Source organism: Euprymna scolopes, chromosome 31 (genome assembly GCF_053919585.1).
Source record: "Euprymna scolopes isolate OS-2025 chromosome 31, ASM5391958v1, whole genome shotgun sequence".
In the NCBI taxonomy this organism is placed as follows: Eukaryota; Metazoa; Mollusca; class Cephalopoda; order Sepiida; family Sepiolidae; genus Euprymna; species Euprymna scolopes.
The window spans coordinates 73,496,525-73,511,260 of record NC_136512.1 but is presented as its reverse complement, the minus strand read 5'-3'; the positions used below and the strand labels follow the sequence as shown (position 1 = coordinate 73,511,260).

General features: G+C 34.9%; 1 protein-coding gene across 1 annotated transcript in view; it reads left to right on the top strand.

The window, feature by feature from the left end:
• The window catches only part of LOC145255818 (mitogen-activated protein kinase kinase kinase 10-like), a 281,349-nt gene extending 267,179 nt beyond the window's left edge, over positions 1-14,170 (top strand). Inside the window, exons 5-8 of the mRNA XM_080114523.1 lie at positions 2,256-2,493; positions 5,782-5,898; positions 8,511-8,684; positions 12,591-14,170. Of these exons, the coding sequence (XP_079970649.1) occupies positions 2,256-2,493; positions 5,782-5,898; positions 8,511-8,684; positions 12,591-13,744 (1,683 nt within the window). The 3' untranslated portion in view covers positions 13,745-14,170. The remainder of the gene's footprint in view (positions 1-2,255; positions 2,494-5,781; positions 5,899-8,510; positions 8,685-12,590) is intronic.
• Positions 14,171-14,736: the final 566 nt, after the last annotated feature.

Below are 14,736 nucleotides of genomic sequence, written 5' to 3'. Positions count from 1 at the left end.
CTACTTCGTCTCAACAAGGGACGCGGTCATCCAACCAGCTAATAACCCCAAGCTGATGTCTCACAAGTAGGAGTTTTAACTCGAAAGGACGATGCCATCCAGCAATGCTAACCAAGCGAGCAATTTATGATAGGATTTTCAGAATGTGAGAGATTGTATATAATAAATTCCACAGCCAAACAACGTCGCAGCCCACAAGAGCCATAACAGTCAAAGAACCGGAAGCCCAAGACTCGAGTTTCGCCCTCATTTGGGCTCATCAGTAAGACACATCCGAACTCCTGGCTTCCGGTTCTTTGACTGTCATGGCTCTTGTGGGCTGCGACATTGTTTGGCTGTGGAATTTATTATATACAATCTCTCACATTCTGAAAATCATATATATATATATATATATATATATATATGTTATCAAAGAGTAAATCTTTAAGTAAGCAAAACTTATCAAGATAAGAAAAACTCAACACTATCAAGGGGAGCAAAAACAATATTTAATGGAGGATGAGGAATAAGTTATTTATAACTTTATTAAATCATCAAAGCAAAGAAAAATTAAGAGGAAATTTAAGAAAAAAAATCTCTTTAGGCCATGACATTTCAAAGCTAAATGTTTCTCATAAGAGAAGGGCCAGAATCATGCAAATATAGAAAAAAAACCCCCAAAAACATAGCTTGATGACATTTAGAAATGAAATAAGAATGAAAGAATACGATAAATAGTAATTAAATGTAGGTACATCTCTCTCACACCCAAAGTGTCTTTTTATATATATATATATATATATATATATATATATATATATATATATAAGCCACTTTGTGTGTGTGTGTGAGAGTTCTTATGAACTCCAAAACAGCTGGGCCAAATTTTATGAAATTTCATACAAATGTACTTTGTGTCTGGGGGTGTTCTTACATAGGTTTTGTACCGGAATACTGCCAATAAGTAACAAAAATCGATGATTGAAAAATTCTGATTAAAGAAGGAACAGTTCGATTTTGACCAAAGTTAACACTATTATACAGCCTAACGAGTGGATGACGAGTGGATTTGAAAAGGGCTCTCTGACTATAAACTCAACATTTATTTCTCTCCTACTAAGATTAAACACAAGGTTGTGGGAATGAGATTTGAAACACTTGCACCCTAGAGGAAGAGCACTCGGTACTAGTGTACTTATTGATCCATGCTGAAATAATGTTATTATTCAAAAAGCCCTTCTTAACATGGGGAGGGTGTTTTATAACTATTCTATACTTTAACCTTACAACTGAATAAAAAAAAAAAAACCTATCAGAAAACTTTAATTAAAATTGGAAATACAATTTAAAAAAATAGCGCGGATCAGTAAGTGCACTAGCACCGAGCACTCTAGCAAACAAAAATTGCCAAGCAGCCTGGTCAACATTCCTCAGTAGGGTCACCTCAGTTGATTAGCAGTAAACTAACTACTTTTTCAAAGGGCAAGAAGGTAAAGCCTGGGAAGGTGAACCATACAGGACCATACCTCAGACTGACAGAACAAGCCGTTCTCAAAAAATGCTCGGACTCTGTTGGTCAGATGTTTTTCTGTACACTACAATAAACCAAATATGCAACTTGGCCTTTTAGCCAAGATCAAAGTGTAGTATCTGTTCTTCAGATGCTGCACTTCCATTTTTTGTTCTCTTTCGGTGGAGGATCAGTCCTTCACGACCGAGACAATTTTTTATTTTTGTACCTTTTCTCCACGTTAAAAAACGACCCTGGTGTCTAACTCTGTCCCGTGGGGAGGCATAGTAAATAGGTACAATAAACCAAATATGAATATTTCATTTGTTTTTTTCCAAATTGGATTCTTCAGTATATTGTTCTCATCTTTGGTGTTACTTTCACAACATTTCGGTCAATGTAACCTCTGACCTTCTTCAGGTGTATCTCGTCGAACTCTGGAATCTGTCAAACTCCTTTTACCATCAAATTGTACTTTCAAGACGCTTTTCAGAAAAATAATATTTCTTACTCTTATGGCGTATCAGCCCAACTGATCTTCAAAGCACATTTTTATGCATGGTTCAACAAGTGAATAAGGGTTTCATTTACGTTCGTATGTCAGTTGCACGATCACTTCCGTCATGTGCGGGTTTCATGATTAAAAAAAAAATTTATATATTGCATAAAAAAATAATTCTGGCAGTAAATGGTTAAATCTGTCTGGAAGTTCGAACAAGGTCCTTTTTTTAATCCACATTGTTTTTTTTTTCTTTTAAATTAGGAGCTGCGGTGCCGCGAGGAAGAGTTAACGAAGGCTGCTCTTCAACACCAGATTCAGGGTGAACTGCTGAAGAAACGCGAGCAAGAATTGGCCGAACGAGAGATCGATTTGCTTGGACGGGAACTGAATGTGATCATCTTGCAGCAGGACATCAGCAAACCAACACCCAAGAAACGGAAGGGAAAAAAGATGAGATTGAAAATCGAATCTGGCGGGAAAATCATCAGTGAACCTTCTGGTAATTTAAGAAGTCTGAATTTTATTATTTTTTTTGGGTTCTTATATTTGTATTGTAAAACTTATATATATATATATATATATATATATATATACCAAATTTCATAATGTTGACCATCTTACAATTTATTCCTTTAATTCAGTTGACACTTACAATTCTTAACAGTATCTGTTTCGTAGCATGAAATCAATCAATCACTTAATTATTATATCAATCAGTGAATCTATTTTGCCCTTAACTCATCAGTAAAGGGCAAAATAGATTCACTGATTGATATAATAATCAATTGATGATTTTGTAACATGAAGGGTTGTTTTATACGCCAAAATGTGTGTGTGTAAGTGAATGTGTCTGTGTATATTTCCCTATGCAATAACTCTGTCAATTTTAAGTCTACAGGCTCGAAATTTGATATACAGGGTACTGAGATTTGGGAAAATCTTTGATCGGTTTTCGGACAGAAATTTGGCTTTTAAGGGGTCAAAGTTCAACGATTTGACCTTTGAAAACTCTACCAAACTCCTCCACCAATTTTGTGTGTAAACACTTGAAATTTTAGATATAGGTTCCTTGGACTTGACTTGAGCCCCCAAAAAATGTTAAGGGGTCATAATAGGGGTCAAAGTTAAAAAAAAAAAATTGACCGCTTTTTTTTTTTTTTTTGCTCAATATTCATCTCCAAACACCCGGGCAACACCAGGCTGAAATGCTAGTATATATATATATATATATATACATATATATATATATATATATATATATATATATATATATATATATATATATATATATTAATCTCGCTAGTAAAAATTCCAAAGTCTAAGATGTATTTAATTCACTCTCATAGTATTTTATTACTCTTCAATATCTCCCCTGATGTCGAAAGATGGTTCTGTTATCATTAAGGACCCAGAAAATATCTTGAAAAGATGGCAAGAGCACTTTACTGATGTGTTTCACAATCCTTCAGCAGTAGATGCTGTTGCAATTGATAGCCTACCAAAATGTGATATCATATTCAGAATGGATCGTTTGCCTAGTCTGGTTGAGGTGCAGTTGGCTATCGCACAAATCAGCAGTGGCAAGGCACCTGGTTTGGATGGTGTTCCGGTGGAACTTCTTAGGATTGGAGGTGTGAATATTGCTAATGCTATCCTTGGTTTTGTTGAGGAAATCTGGGAAGGTGCTCCTGTTCCACAGGATTGGATTAATGGTGTCTTGGTGACCCTGTTTAAAGGAAAGAGACAGAAGAATGTTTGTGACCACTACTGTGGGATTATGCTTTTGGAAGCTGCTGGGAAAGTTCTCGCACGACTTCTATTAAAGAGGTTACTGGAGAATGTTTGTCCTAATGCTATTCCAGAGTCAGAAAGTGGCTTTAGGTCTGGCAGAGGAACTATGGATACAATTTTTTTAGCCCAGCAAGTCCAGGAGAAATGCATTGAATAACAGATACCACTGTATCAAGTGTTTGTGGATCTAACCAAAGCATTTGACACCATCAACAGGGATGCTCTCTCTGATTGATCTTAGAGAAAGTGGGGTGTCCTTCAACCTTTGTTAGAATATTCAAGAAACTGCACAAGGACATGAAAGCTCGAGTCTTGTTTAACGGAAAATTGTCTGATGAAATCCCAGTTGACAATAGTGTCAAATAATACTCTTTTCTCTCTATATTTTGCTGCTCTACTTGCTCATGCGTTTCGAGATTGCGGTAGGGGTGTCATGTTAAAGTTTCGAACCACAGGTTGCATTTTTAATCTTAGAATATTTAATGTCCGATCCAAGCTGCATCATGTCTTGGTGAAGGAGTTACTGTATGCAGACGATGCTGTTTTTTTTTATTTTTTTGTTGCACACTGAGACTGATATGCAGCATATAATGGATAGCTTTGCTGACTCCTGCTCTGCCTTTGGTCTGAGGATCAGTCTGTCTAAAACAAAGGTGATGTTCACTCCTGCACCGGGTCAGTCATACGTGGAGCCGAACATCATGGTCTGTGGTGCTAGACTGGGAGTAGTTGATTCATTTGTGCACCTTGGTAGTTCTCTGTCGAGGGATGGCTGTCTCGACACTGAAATCCACAGGCGAATTCAAAGGGCATCTGTAGCTTTTGGAAGGTTGGAGAAGATAGGACTAAGATCTGCGTTTACAAGACCTGTGTGCTAACAACATTGTTGTATTCATCGGAGACATGGACATTGCATCAAAGGCACATTAAATGGCTTGAACGATTTCACCAAAAATGCTTGAGACGTAACTTAAACATCAAGTGGCAAGCACAAGTACCCGATACTGAAGTCATTGTGAGAGCATGTTGCTCTAGTGTTGAGACCCTTGTAATTAGATCTTACATGCGTTGGGTGGGCCACCTGGTTTGAATGAAAGATTGTAGGTTGCCAAAACATTTTTTATGGGGAGCTGGAAAATGGCAAGCACCCTCAACACAAGCCTAGGAAGACGTTCAGGGACTCTACAAAGAATAATTTGAAAGTCTTTCAAATCGACATCAGCACATGGGAAGAACTTACTCTGCAAAAGCTGAAGTGACGAAAGCTTGTACGTTAAAGTTGTGATGTTCTAGCGAAAAGAAAGCCACCCACAGCAATCTGAAGCGAGAGCTTTGCAAAGATTTAATGGTTTAACCATGACACACAGAACTGGAAATGCCACACTTGTGAACGAGTGCTTTTGTCAAAAGCTGGCTACGTCAACCATCTTAAGTCACACAAAACTCCTATTCAGGTCAACTTTGCACCTATTAGTCGGAACCAAATGATCTGTTTAACATGCAGCAAAGTTTACAAGTCTACTGCTAGTTTGAGAATACATGTGATTGTTCATAGGAATACCCTTCAACCTCCAGTGGAAATTGCTCAATCTGTATATTACATCTGCTTCAAGATGTGCAAATCTGCGGAGGGACTACAGAGTCATCTGAGATGGCATGGACGACAAGATTGGGAGAACTCAATGTGACGGCGATCATCTGGAAAGCTGCAGCAATCATCATATATGTATGTAATCTCGCTAGTAAAAATTTCAAAGCCTAAGATGTATTTAATTCACTCTCATAGTATTTTGTTACTAATATAGTATATATTAAACTCTCTCTCTCTCTCTCTCTCTATATATATATATATATATATATATATATATATATATATATATAATTTGGTTGTGTTCTTTCTGGTTGACCCCCTACTTTTACTGATTAGTTGAAATAAATGATTTATTGCACTAAATATAACTTTCATGCAATTTTTTTTTTTTTTTTTTTCCTCAAGATTTTCGACACAATATCACCGTCCAGCATGAGCAGCCCTACCAGGTGTATGCACATGCAAGTCCCGATAGCCCACCAACGCAGGCCAATCCAGCCCCGAGATTACGAGCTATTGCATGTAAGAGTTGTACATATTTTATTTTTCTCATCAGAATTTATTTTTCTTAACTTTAAAGTTGATTATATGAATAAATGTGTGTGTGTGCGTGTGTGCACACATGTGGAGCAGAGTTGAGAGGAATTTTACGTCAATCACTGCTTAGAATAATTTCTCAGAAAGAGTTTTTTTCTGTGAGAGGTATTCGTTTCAAGTTTTTTCTCATTGTCAACTGATCACTGACTTGCAGCCAGTGAATGTAAATTTATTTTTATATAATTAACTACAAATCACTAATACCTACAAAATTCTGTACACGTGCCTTTGACCTCTTGCAAATAGTTACTCGACAAGTAAGGCATAGCAGTCAGTTTAGATCCAGTAAGTGTAAAAATAAAGCAATTGTAAATCCTTCATCTTCACCTGCCTGGTGTCAGTTGCCGTTGTAAATCCAGCAAGTATAAATATACATCAAGTGTAAAAATATATCAATTTTAAATCCAACAAGTGTAAAAATATATCAATTTTAAATCCAACAAGTGTAAAAATATATCAATTTTAAATCCAACAAGTGTAAAAATATATCAATTTTAAATCCAACAAGTGTAAAAATATATCAATTTTAAATCCAACAAGTGTAAAAATATATCAATTTTAAATCCAACAAGTGTAAAAATATATCAATTTTAAATCCAACAAGTGTAAAAATATATCAATTTTAAATCCAACAAGTGTAAAAATATATCAATTTTAAATCCAACAAGTGTAAAAATATATCAATTTTAAATCCAACAAGTGTAAAAATATATCAATTTTAAATCCAACAAGTGTAAAAATATATCAATTTTAAATCCAACAAGTGTAAAAATATATCAATTTTAAATCCAACAAGTGTAAAAATATATCAATTTTAAATCCAACAAGTGTAAAAATATATCAATTTTAAATCCAACAAGTGTAAAAATATATCAATTTTAAATCCAACAAGTGTAAAAATATATCAATTTTAAATCCAACAAGTGTAAAAATATATCAATTTTAAATCCAACAAGTGTAAAAATATATCAATTTTAAATCCAACAAGTGTAAAAATATATCAATTTTAAATCCAACAAGTGTAAAAATATATCAATTTTAAATCCAACAAGTGTAAAAATATATCAATTTTAAATCCAACAAGTGTAAAAATATATCAATTTTAAATCCAACAAGTGTAAAAATATATCAATTTTAAATCCAACAAGTGTAAAAATATATCAATTTTAAATCCAACAAGTGTAAAAATATATCAATTTTAAATCCAACAAGTGTAAAAATATATCAATTTTAAATCCAACAAGTGTAAAAATATATCAATTGTAGAAAAAAAAAAGCAGTAACATTTGATGCAAGGGGAATAACTTTTACTTGTTTATAAACAGAGCATATCACGGTTGTGATTTTGTAGAAGTGGTTGCTGCATAGGTATCCAATCTTTCCGTCTTTTTCAATAGGAAACCCGTTACCAAGTTTTGGTTTAAAGAACAAAAGTTTACAAATTACATCAATTTTATTCAAACAGTTTCAACAACACAACAAATAATGGAGAACGTTACAAAAACCAGGAATACCAAATATTTTGAGTCGGCATACGTGCACATGTTAGAATGAGCTTTTTATTTTGTCTCTCACCAAAGTAATGAAGGAAGACGCAAAAAGGGATATGACAGTTTGTCAACACAGTGCTCCAAGTCTGTTCATAAGTCATATGAAATGTTATCTTGCACAAGTGTTCTGTCCAAACAAGGCATCAACCACTCTGCAAGTGAGAACGTGCAATGACAAGAAATAATAAGGTCACAATTATGTAAAAATATTCAAGGTGATCACTAGGGCTATGACAACAGCATATTCTTTTCATTGTTTTTACTCTCGCGTATATATCCGACACAATCAACTGAGAACCACATAACATATAATACATCAATGGATATATACCTGAGAATCAAAACCAGGAAAAGAATATGCTGTTGTCATAGCCCTAGTGATTACGTGTAAACATCCTAAAAAACTTGGCCATTAAAAGAAAAAAAAAATATATATTTTACAATTCAAAGTGAGGAATCGGTTTCACATTTAAATTAAAGGTTGGATCATTCTACCGCTCCAGAAAGTATCTCACTCCTGACGCATACTCTATCTATACAAGAGCCAACTTCATTCTAAGATAGTGTACTGTTGCTACATCTGGGGTGGAGCTGCTAAGACTACCCTTTCCTGCCTTCACAGGGTACATCTATGAAATCTAGTGGGCAAGGACCTTTTCTCCTTCCTCCTCTCTTTTCCACACAGAAGAGATGTTGCAAGTCTATCTTTGCTTTATCATTACTTTCATGGTTGGTTGCTCGACTGAGCTTCTGTCTATGGTCCTCCCTGTAAAACATTCACATAGTGTCTTCTCAATAATACCAAGATTTATAGATGGGAAGAAAGGCGACAAGTAAGGAATTTTGACCTTTTACATGCATGTTTTTTTTTCCTTTTCTTTTTTACAGAAATTCTACTAACGTAATTTAACTTGTTTTTATGTGCACTCAAGTTGAGCTGATTTTTAAAAGAAAAGTTCTGTGAAAAGTTTTCTTTTCTGTTTACAGATCCTGTTGATGGGGTGAAAGGTAAAACGTGGGGACCGAGCTCTGTTCAGAAAGACCGACACCAAAGGTCGTCGGTTATTTTTTCTGATGGCCGCTGGTCCAGTGCACCGAATCTGGAGAAATATTACAATCACTTTGGTGGTCATGCTAATATCAGTGCCTTGAAAGAAATATGTGAGTGACCATTTTCAAAACTGTCAACTCTTATGAACTCTTGAAATCTTTCTCTTTTTTTTTTTTCTTGTATTTTTTCTTTTTTCTTTCTTGTTCTCTTTCTTTCTTGTTCTCTTTCTTTCTTGTTCTCTTTCTTTCTTGTTGTCTCTTTCTTTCTTGTTGTCTCTTTCTTTCTTGTTGTCTCTTTCTTTCTTGTTGTCTCTTTCTTTTCCCATCTCTTTCCCTTCACTTCTCGTTCTCTTGTCTTGTTCTCTTGTCTTGTTCTCTTGTCTTGTTCTCTCGTTTTCTCGTTCTCTTGTCTTGTTCTCTCGTTTTCTCGTTCTCTCGTTCTCTCGTTTTCTCGTTTTCTCGTTTTCTCGTTCTCTCGTTTTCTCGTTCTCTCGTTTTCTCGTTTTCTCGTTTTCTCGTTTTCTCGTTTTCTCGTTTTCTCGTTTTCTCGTTTTCTCGTTTTCTCGTTTTCTCGTTTTCTCGTTTTCTCGTTTTCTCGTTCTCTCGTTTTCTCGTTCTCGTTTTCTTTTTTCTCTTTTGTTTCTTTTCATCTTGTTTTTCATTCATTTTTCTTTTTCTTTTCGTTTTTCTTTTCGTTTTTCTTTTCGTTTTTCTTTTCGTTTTTCTTTTCGTTTTTCTTTTCTTTTCGTTTTTTATTTTCGTTTTTTATTTTCGTTTTTTATTTTCGTTTTTTATTTTCGTTTTTTATTTTCGTTTTTTATTTTCGTTTTTCTTTTCGTTTTTCTTTTCGTTTTTCTTTTCGTTTTTCTTTTCGTTTTTCTTTTCGTTTTTTATTTTCGTTTTTTATTTTCGTTTTTTATTTTCGTTTTTTATTTTCGTTTTTTATTTTCGTTTTTTATTTTCTTTTGCTCTCTTTCCTTTTTTTTAATTTTTTTTTAAATTTTTTATTTTTGCAATTACCTTCAGTTTTCTATTTTTCTTTTCTCTTTTCCTTTTTTATTTATCTTTATTTTCTGTTTATTTTTTTTTCATTTTATTTCTATTTCATGTTTCCTTTTTATTTCATTTCTATTTTTTTCTATTTCTGGATTTCATTTTTTCCTTTTTTTTTTCTAAATGAAATATCTAGAAAAAGGAATCATTAATAATGTTCAGGTGTAAGTTTCGATAAAATAGTACACAAACATAACAGCAATAAATTAACATCGTTATTCTCATTAGCAATGAAGGCTGCTTTAAGAGGGTCCTGATCGACCTATATGAGATCACTCTGTTAACAGTAGAAAGTTGAATCCCAAGGTTTGCAGTGATTTGATGCTAATTAATGTATAATATGGCTAATTTGAAACCAACAATTCTAAAGCTTTGTTGGCTCGCATCGTACATACATGATGATATGAAAGATATATTGATGTTCCAAACTCCAAAAATTAGTTTAAATAATGAAAAATAATGTTTCAAGCTTTTACTGCTGCTTTGTATGGCTTTGAATTCTGGCCATTAATGAAGTTAGCAGCAAGAAAACCTTTTCTCAGGAACCTACTTGCTGAATTTCATAGTTGAGTCTGGTCAGACTGCGAATTCAAGAACCTCTTTTGTCTCATTTGAGGCTAATAACTCTTATTTTAGTTGAAGAATATAAACGATAATTGCTCAAAAATTAAACTAAGTGCTGATAGAATGCTATTTTTTTCGCATGATTGGTGACATTTATTGTATTTGTTTCTATCAGTATTGTTTTATTTTTAATTTTTGAGCACTTATCAAGGTTTGATTACTGGGCAGGAGCTGCTAGAAGCAGCTTATCCTGCGTTGACAGAGTTCAAAATAGACTTCGTAGTTTAGTGGGGGATGCCCCTTTTCTCCTCCTTGCAACCTCTTTCTCACAGAGATGCTGCGAGCCGGTCTCTGCTTTATCGTTATTTTCATAGCAAGTGCTCATCTGAGATCCAATCTATACCCTCCCCTCTCGCCAAACTTTCACAAAAACCACTCGTCTAGCCAAAACCACTATCAATAATTTCCCCCCCCCTCTTTATCTGTACCTAAGCCTAAACCTAAATGTAGATTCCATGAACAAAGCTTCTTTTTTAGAACTGCACGCCTGTGGCACTGTCTTCTATTTGCCTGCTTTCCAGCTGATGACAATCTGATTGTGTTCAAGTCCAACGTAAACAAGTTCTTGATGAACCGTCCCCCTAAGTAATCCAATTTACAAAATTCCCACTACTTATGTTTACTACGCTATAATCACATTGACTAATGTATACCCATTAACCCTTATCCTCGAGTGGCCTCCGGGCCTTGATAAGTGGTGATTCCTGTGTTGGAGGGGGGGGGGCATTTTTTTTTTTTTTTGTTCTAACACTACAGGATCCAGACTTGGCAAACACAAGTTGTCAGTCCGCGTTGTTAACCACTTAGCTACTGTCACATTCACTCTTAATCTTGATGTTTATTAATAAATGCTTATTTTTCTATTATTTGGTTATCTAAATTACTCCGGTTGATTGTTGCTTTCACAACATTTCAACCGATGTAACCTCTGACCTTCAAGTGCCTCTTTTTATAATGTTTCAACTGATATACCCTTTGACCTTCAGGTGCATCTTGTCAAACTCTGGAAATATCCGTGGCATAACGGGTTAAGTACTTGGTAAAATTCAGTTTTTGGTGACACTATTCTAGAGGTTGAAGGTTCAATTCTCAGTGCGAGCAGAATTAAGAATACAAATGTGAATTATTTAAGATTTTCTAAAGTCATAGCTGAGAGAAGAGAACATCCTAGCGTAATGGATTAAATAAAAAAAGGTTCGTTTGAAATTCCATACAGATTCCTGAGTTGGACAGAAAGATCCTTTAGTTGTTGTCTTGACACATTTTGGTCAACTAATCCTTTGGCCTACTTTGGGTAGGATTGGAACCGCTATCTTTTTTTTTTTTTCAACGTAGGGGGGGGGTCACCATTTATCAAGGCTCAGAGGCCACTCAAGGATAAAGGTTACTGAGTGTACAGTAGTCAATAGGATATCGTAGTAAGGGGTAGTAGTTTAAATTTAGTAAATTGGGTTACTTAAGGGGACAGTTCATCAAGAATTTGTTTACATTTGATTTGAAGACAACAAAATTTTAGTCAGATGGAAACAGGTAAACGGAAGAGTTCTACAGGTGTGCAATTCTGAGAAAGAAGCTTTGTTCATGGAATCTACGTATTGCTTTAAGCACAGATCAAGAGTGGAGAAAATTAACGTTTGACTTCTGAATTCTACTAAATGATATGTTTGGTATAGTACTAAATGGTATATTTGGTTTAGGCACAGATAAAGAGTGGGGAAATACTCACCTGGAACTGTAGTGACTCCATGCCTCTATCCACTGCGCCACAGGTCCTGAAGGTGTATTGAAGCATTGAGTCTACGGTTCTTGGTGAGCATTGTCTGAAGATAGCGGTTTCAATCCTACTCAAACCAGGCCAGAGAATTAGTTGGCTAAAACATGGTGAGACAACAATAACTCTGGAAGGCAATAATTACTGAGAATACAGTTGCAAGATTAAGCATTTCTATCTCATTGCGGTTAATCGTTTGAAGAAGGCCAGAGGATTAGTTGGCTGAAATGAGGTGAAACAACATTGACTATGAAAATGAGGATAACAGTCCGCATAAAAATGAATGCACTAATTATGAAACATCTTCTCAAAGGATTACAAAAAAAAAAAAAAAAATCCCAAGTTCGATAAAATACACCACAAGAAAGTTGGAAATTACATTAGCCGAAATGTCGTGAAAATAATTTGCGATGCGAACAATAATCTGAATTTTGCAAATTTAAATTTTCATCTAAAAAAAAAACAAAGAAACTTATTTTTCTCTGTTGAATGCTTTTTTTTTTTTTTTTTTTAATTTTTTATTTATTTTTATGTATATTAATATTACATCATGTTTTTGTTTTCTCCAGATTATGAAGAGGAATTTCCTTTGGATCTATCGGATACTAAATACCCTCCGCCTCCTCTTCCTCAAAGTAGCAATGGTGCCAGCTGCCCCCCTGGTTCAGCAAGTCCGACTGTTGATAGCAGCGGAAATGTGAAACGGTGCACCGTACGCAAAAAAACTGATGATGTGTTTTATGACATGGCGGTTATACTCGCTGCAGTAGCGGCTGGCTTCGACCTCCGCATCTCAAACACGAGAGCAATCCATCCGACCATGCAGGGGGCGTTTGATGATAGTTCCAATGAGGGGCGTTCTTCACGTAAACGGAACTTGTTTATCCATAACAGACGCGACGCTTACTTAGCTGCCGTGCGAGACTGTTTCATCAAGCCCGAGGGAGACTTCAAAAACTGTCAGGTGTCGCCTCCCGCCTTGGGTCCCCACCATACGTATCATGGCCCTCAAACGAGGAGCAGGCCGAGTACCAATTTTGATGTACCTATACAGTTCCGTGTTAAACCACTCGATGAATCCTTACAGAACCAGCAACAGGGTGGTGCACACTCAAATATGTCTTCAGGTCAAAGGTCATCTCTTATAGACAGTGAATCAAATCTTATTCACCTGACGTCTTCGGACAAGCAGGCGATTTCGACGCTGCAACGGCAGGCATCTGAAGGCAGCACATATGATTCTGCTCGGACTTCAAGACCAAGTAGTATGCACCGTCACTCAGTGACGTTTGAGGATGAGTGCAACCCTGATAAAAAACTTCCCGTGTATAATCACAGGCGTACACCTTCAAATACCTCGAACTCTTCCAATACGCCTCTTGATTATGAAGGGAGGTTCTCCCCTTACCATGAGTACAGGACACCGGATGCGACACGCCCACGACACAGTGGGGATCTTGTTGAGCGTCCAAATACTTTGGTCATTGGGGGTCGTTACAGGTCTCCGAACAACGTACCACCTCGATATGTAAATACACAACACCTTCACGGAACTCCACGTGATTCTTCTCCATATGGTTCGACGTGGTCAAAACCCTCCCCCGGGAGCACACCCCCACACATTGAGCACCACAAGACATTGCTTGATATTGACGTGGAGGGCCAGAGTCAAGACAGCACTCAGCCTCTTGTCCGATCCCCAAAGCCGAGCCCCAATCACTAAGCCTAGCATATGTGCGCCGCAAAGAAGTTTTTATCATGTGTTAATAATATTAATGATGAGTATAATGTTTAAAAGTAGATAATGAATGCAGGTTTATATTTTTGTAAATTGTCTCCCAAGAAGATATACTAGTTAAGCTCTGCTGAGCCTGGACAGTACTGAATGGGTGACCATTTGGTTTGACCAGGTGCTGTATGTAGCAGCGATCTCTTCTAGTTCACATTAATCTATAGATCAAACATGCACACAGAAAACTTGATTTGGTTATAAGATGACCCAACAATGGTTGATGTCCCATAAGACCCAACAGTAACTACTTTCACCTAATATTTATTAGCAAGGTAACGTAAGGATGAAAGTTTAATTGAACATAAAAGTAAAATAATAGTAACATAATAACATAATAGTAAAATAATAGTAACATAATAACATAATAGTAAAATTGAACATAACATAATAGTAAAATAATAGTAACATAATAATAAAATAGTAAAATTGAACATAATAAAATAATAGTAACATAATAAAATAATAGTAAAATAATAGTAACATAATAACATAATAGTAAAATAATAGTAACATAATAACATAATAGTAAAATAATAGTAACATAATAACATAATAGTAAAATAATAGTAACATAATAACATAATAGTAAAATAATAGTAACATAATAATAAAATAGTAAAATTGAACATAATAAAATAATAGTAAAATAATAGTAGCATAACATAATAGTAAAATAATAGTAACATAATAACATAATAGTAAAATTGAACATAATAAAATAATAGTAAAATAATAGTAACATAATAACATAATAGTAAAATAATAGTAGCATAATAACATAATAGTAAAATTGAACATAATAAAATAATAGTAACATAATAAAATAATAGTAAAATAATAGCATAATAACATAATAGTAAAATAATAGTAACATAATAGTAAAATAGTAAAATTGAACATACTAGTCAAATCATACATGCAAT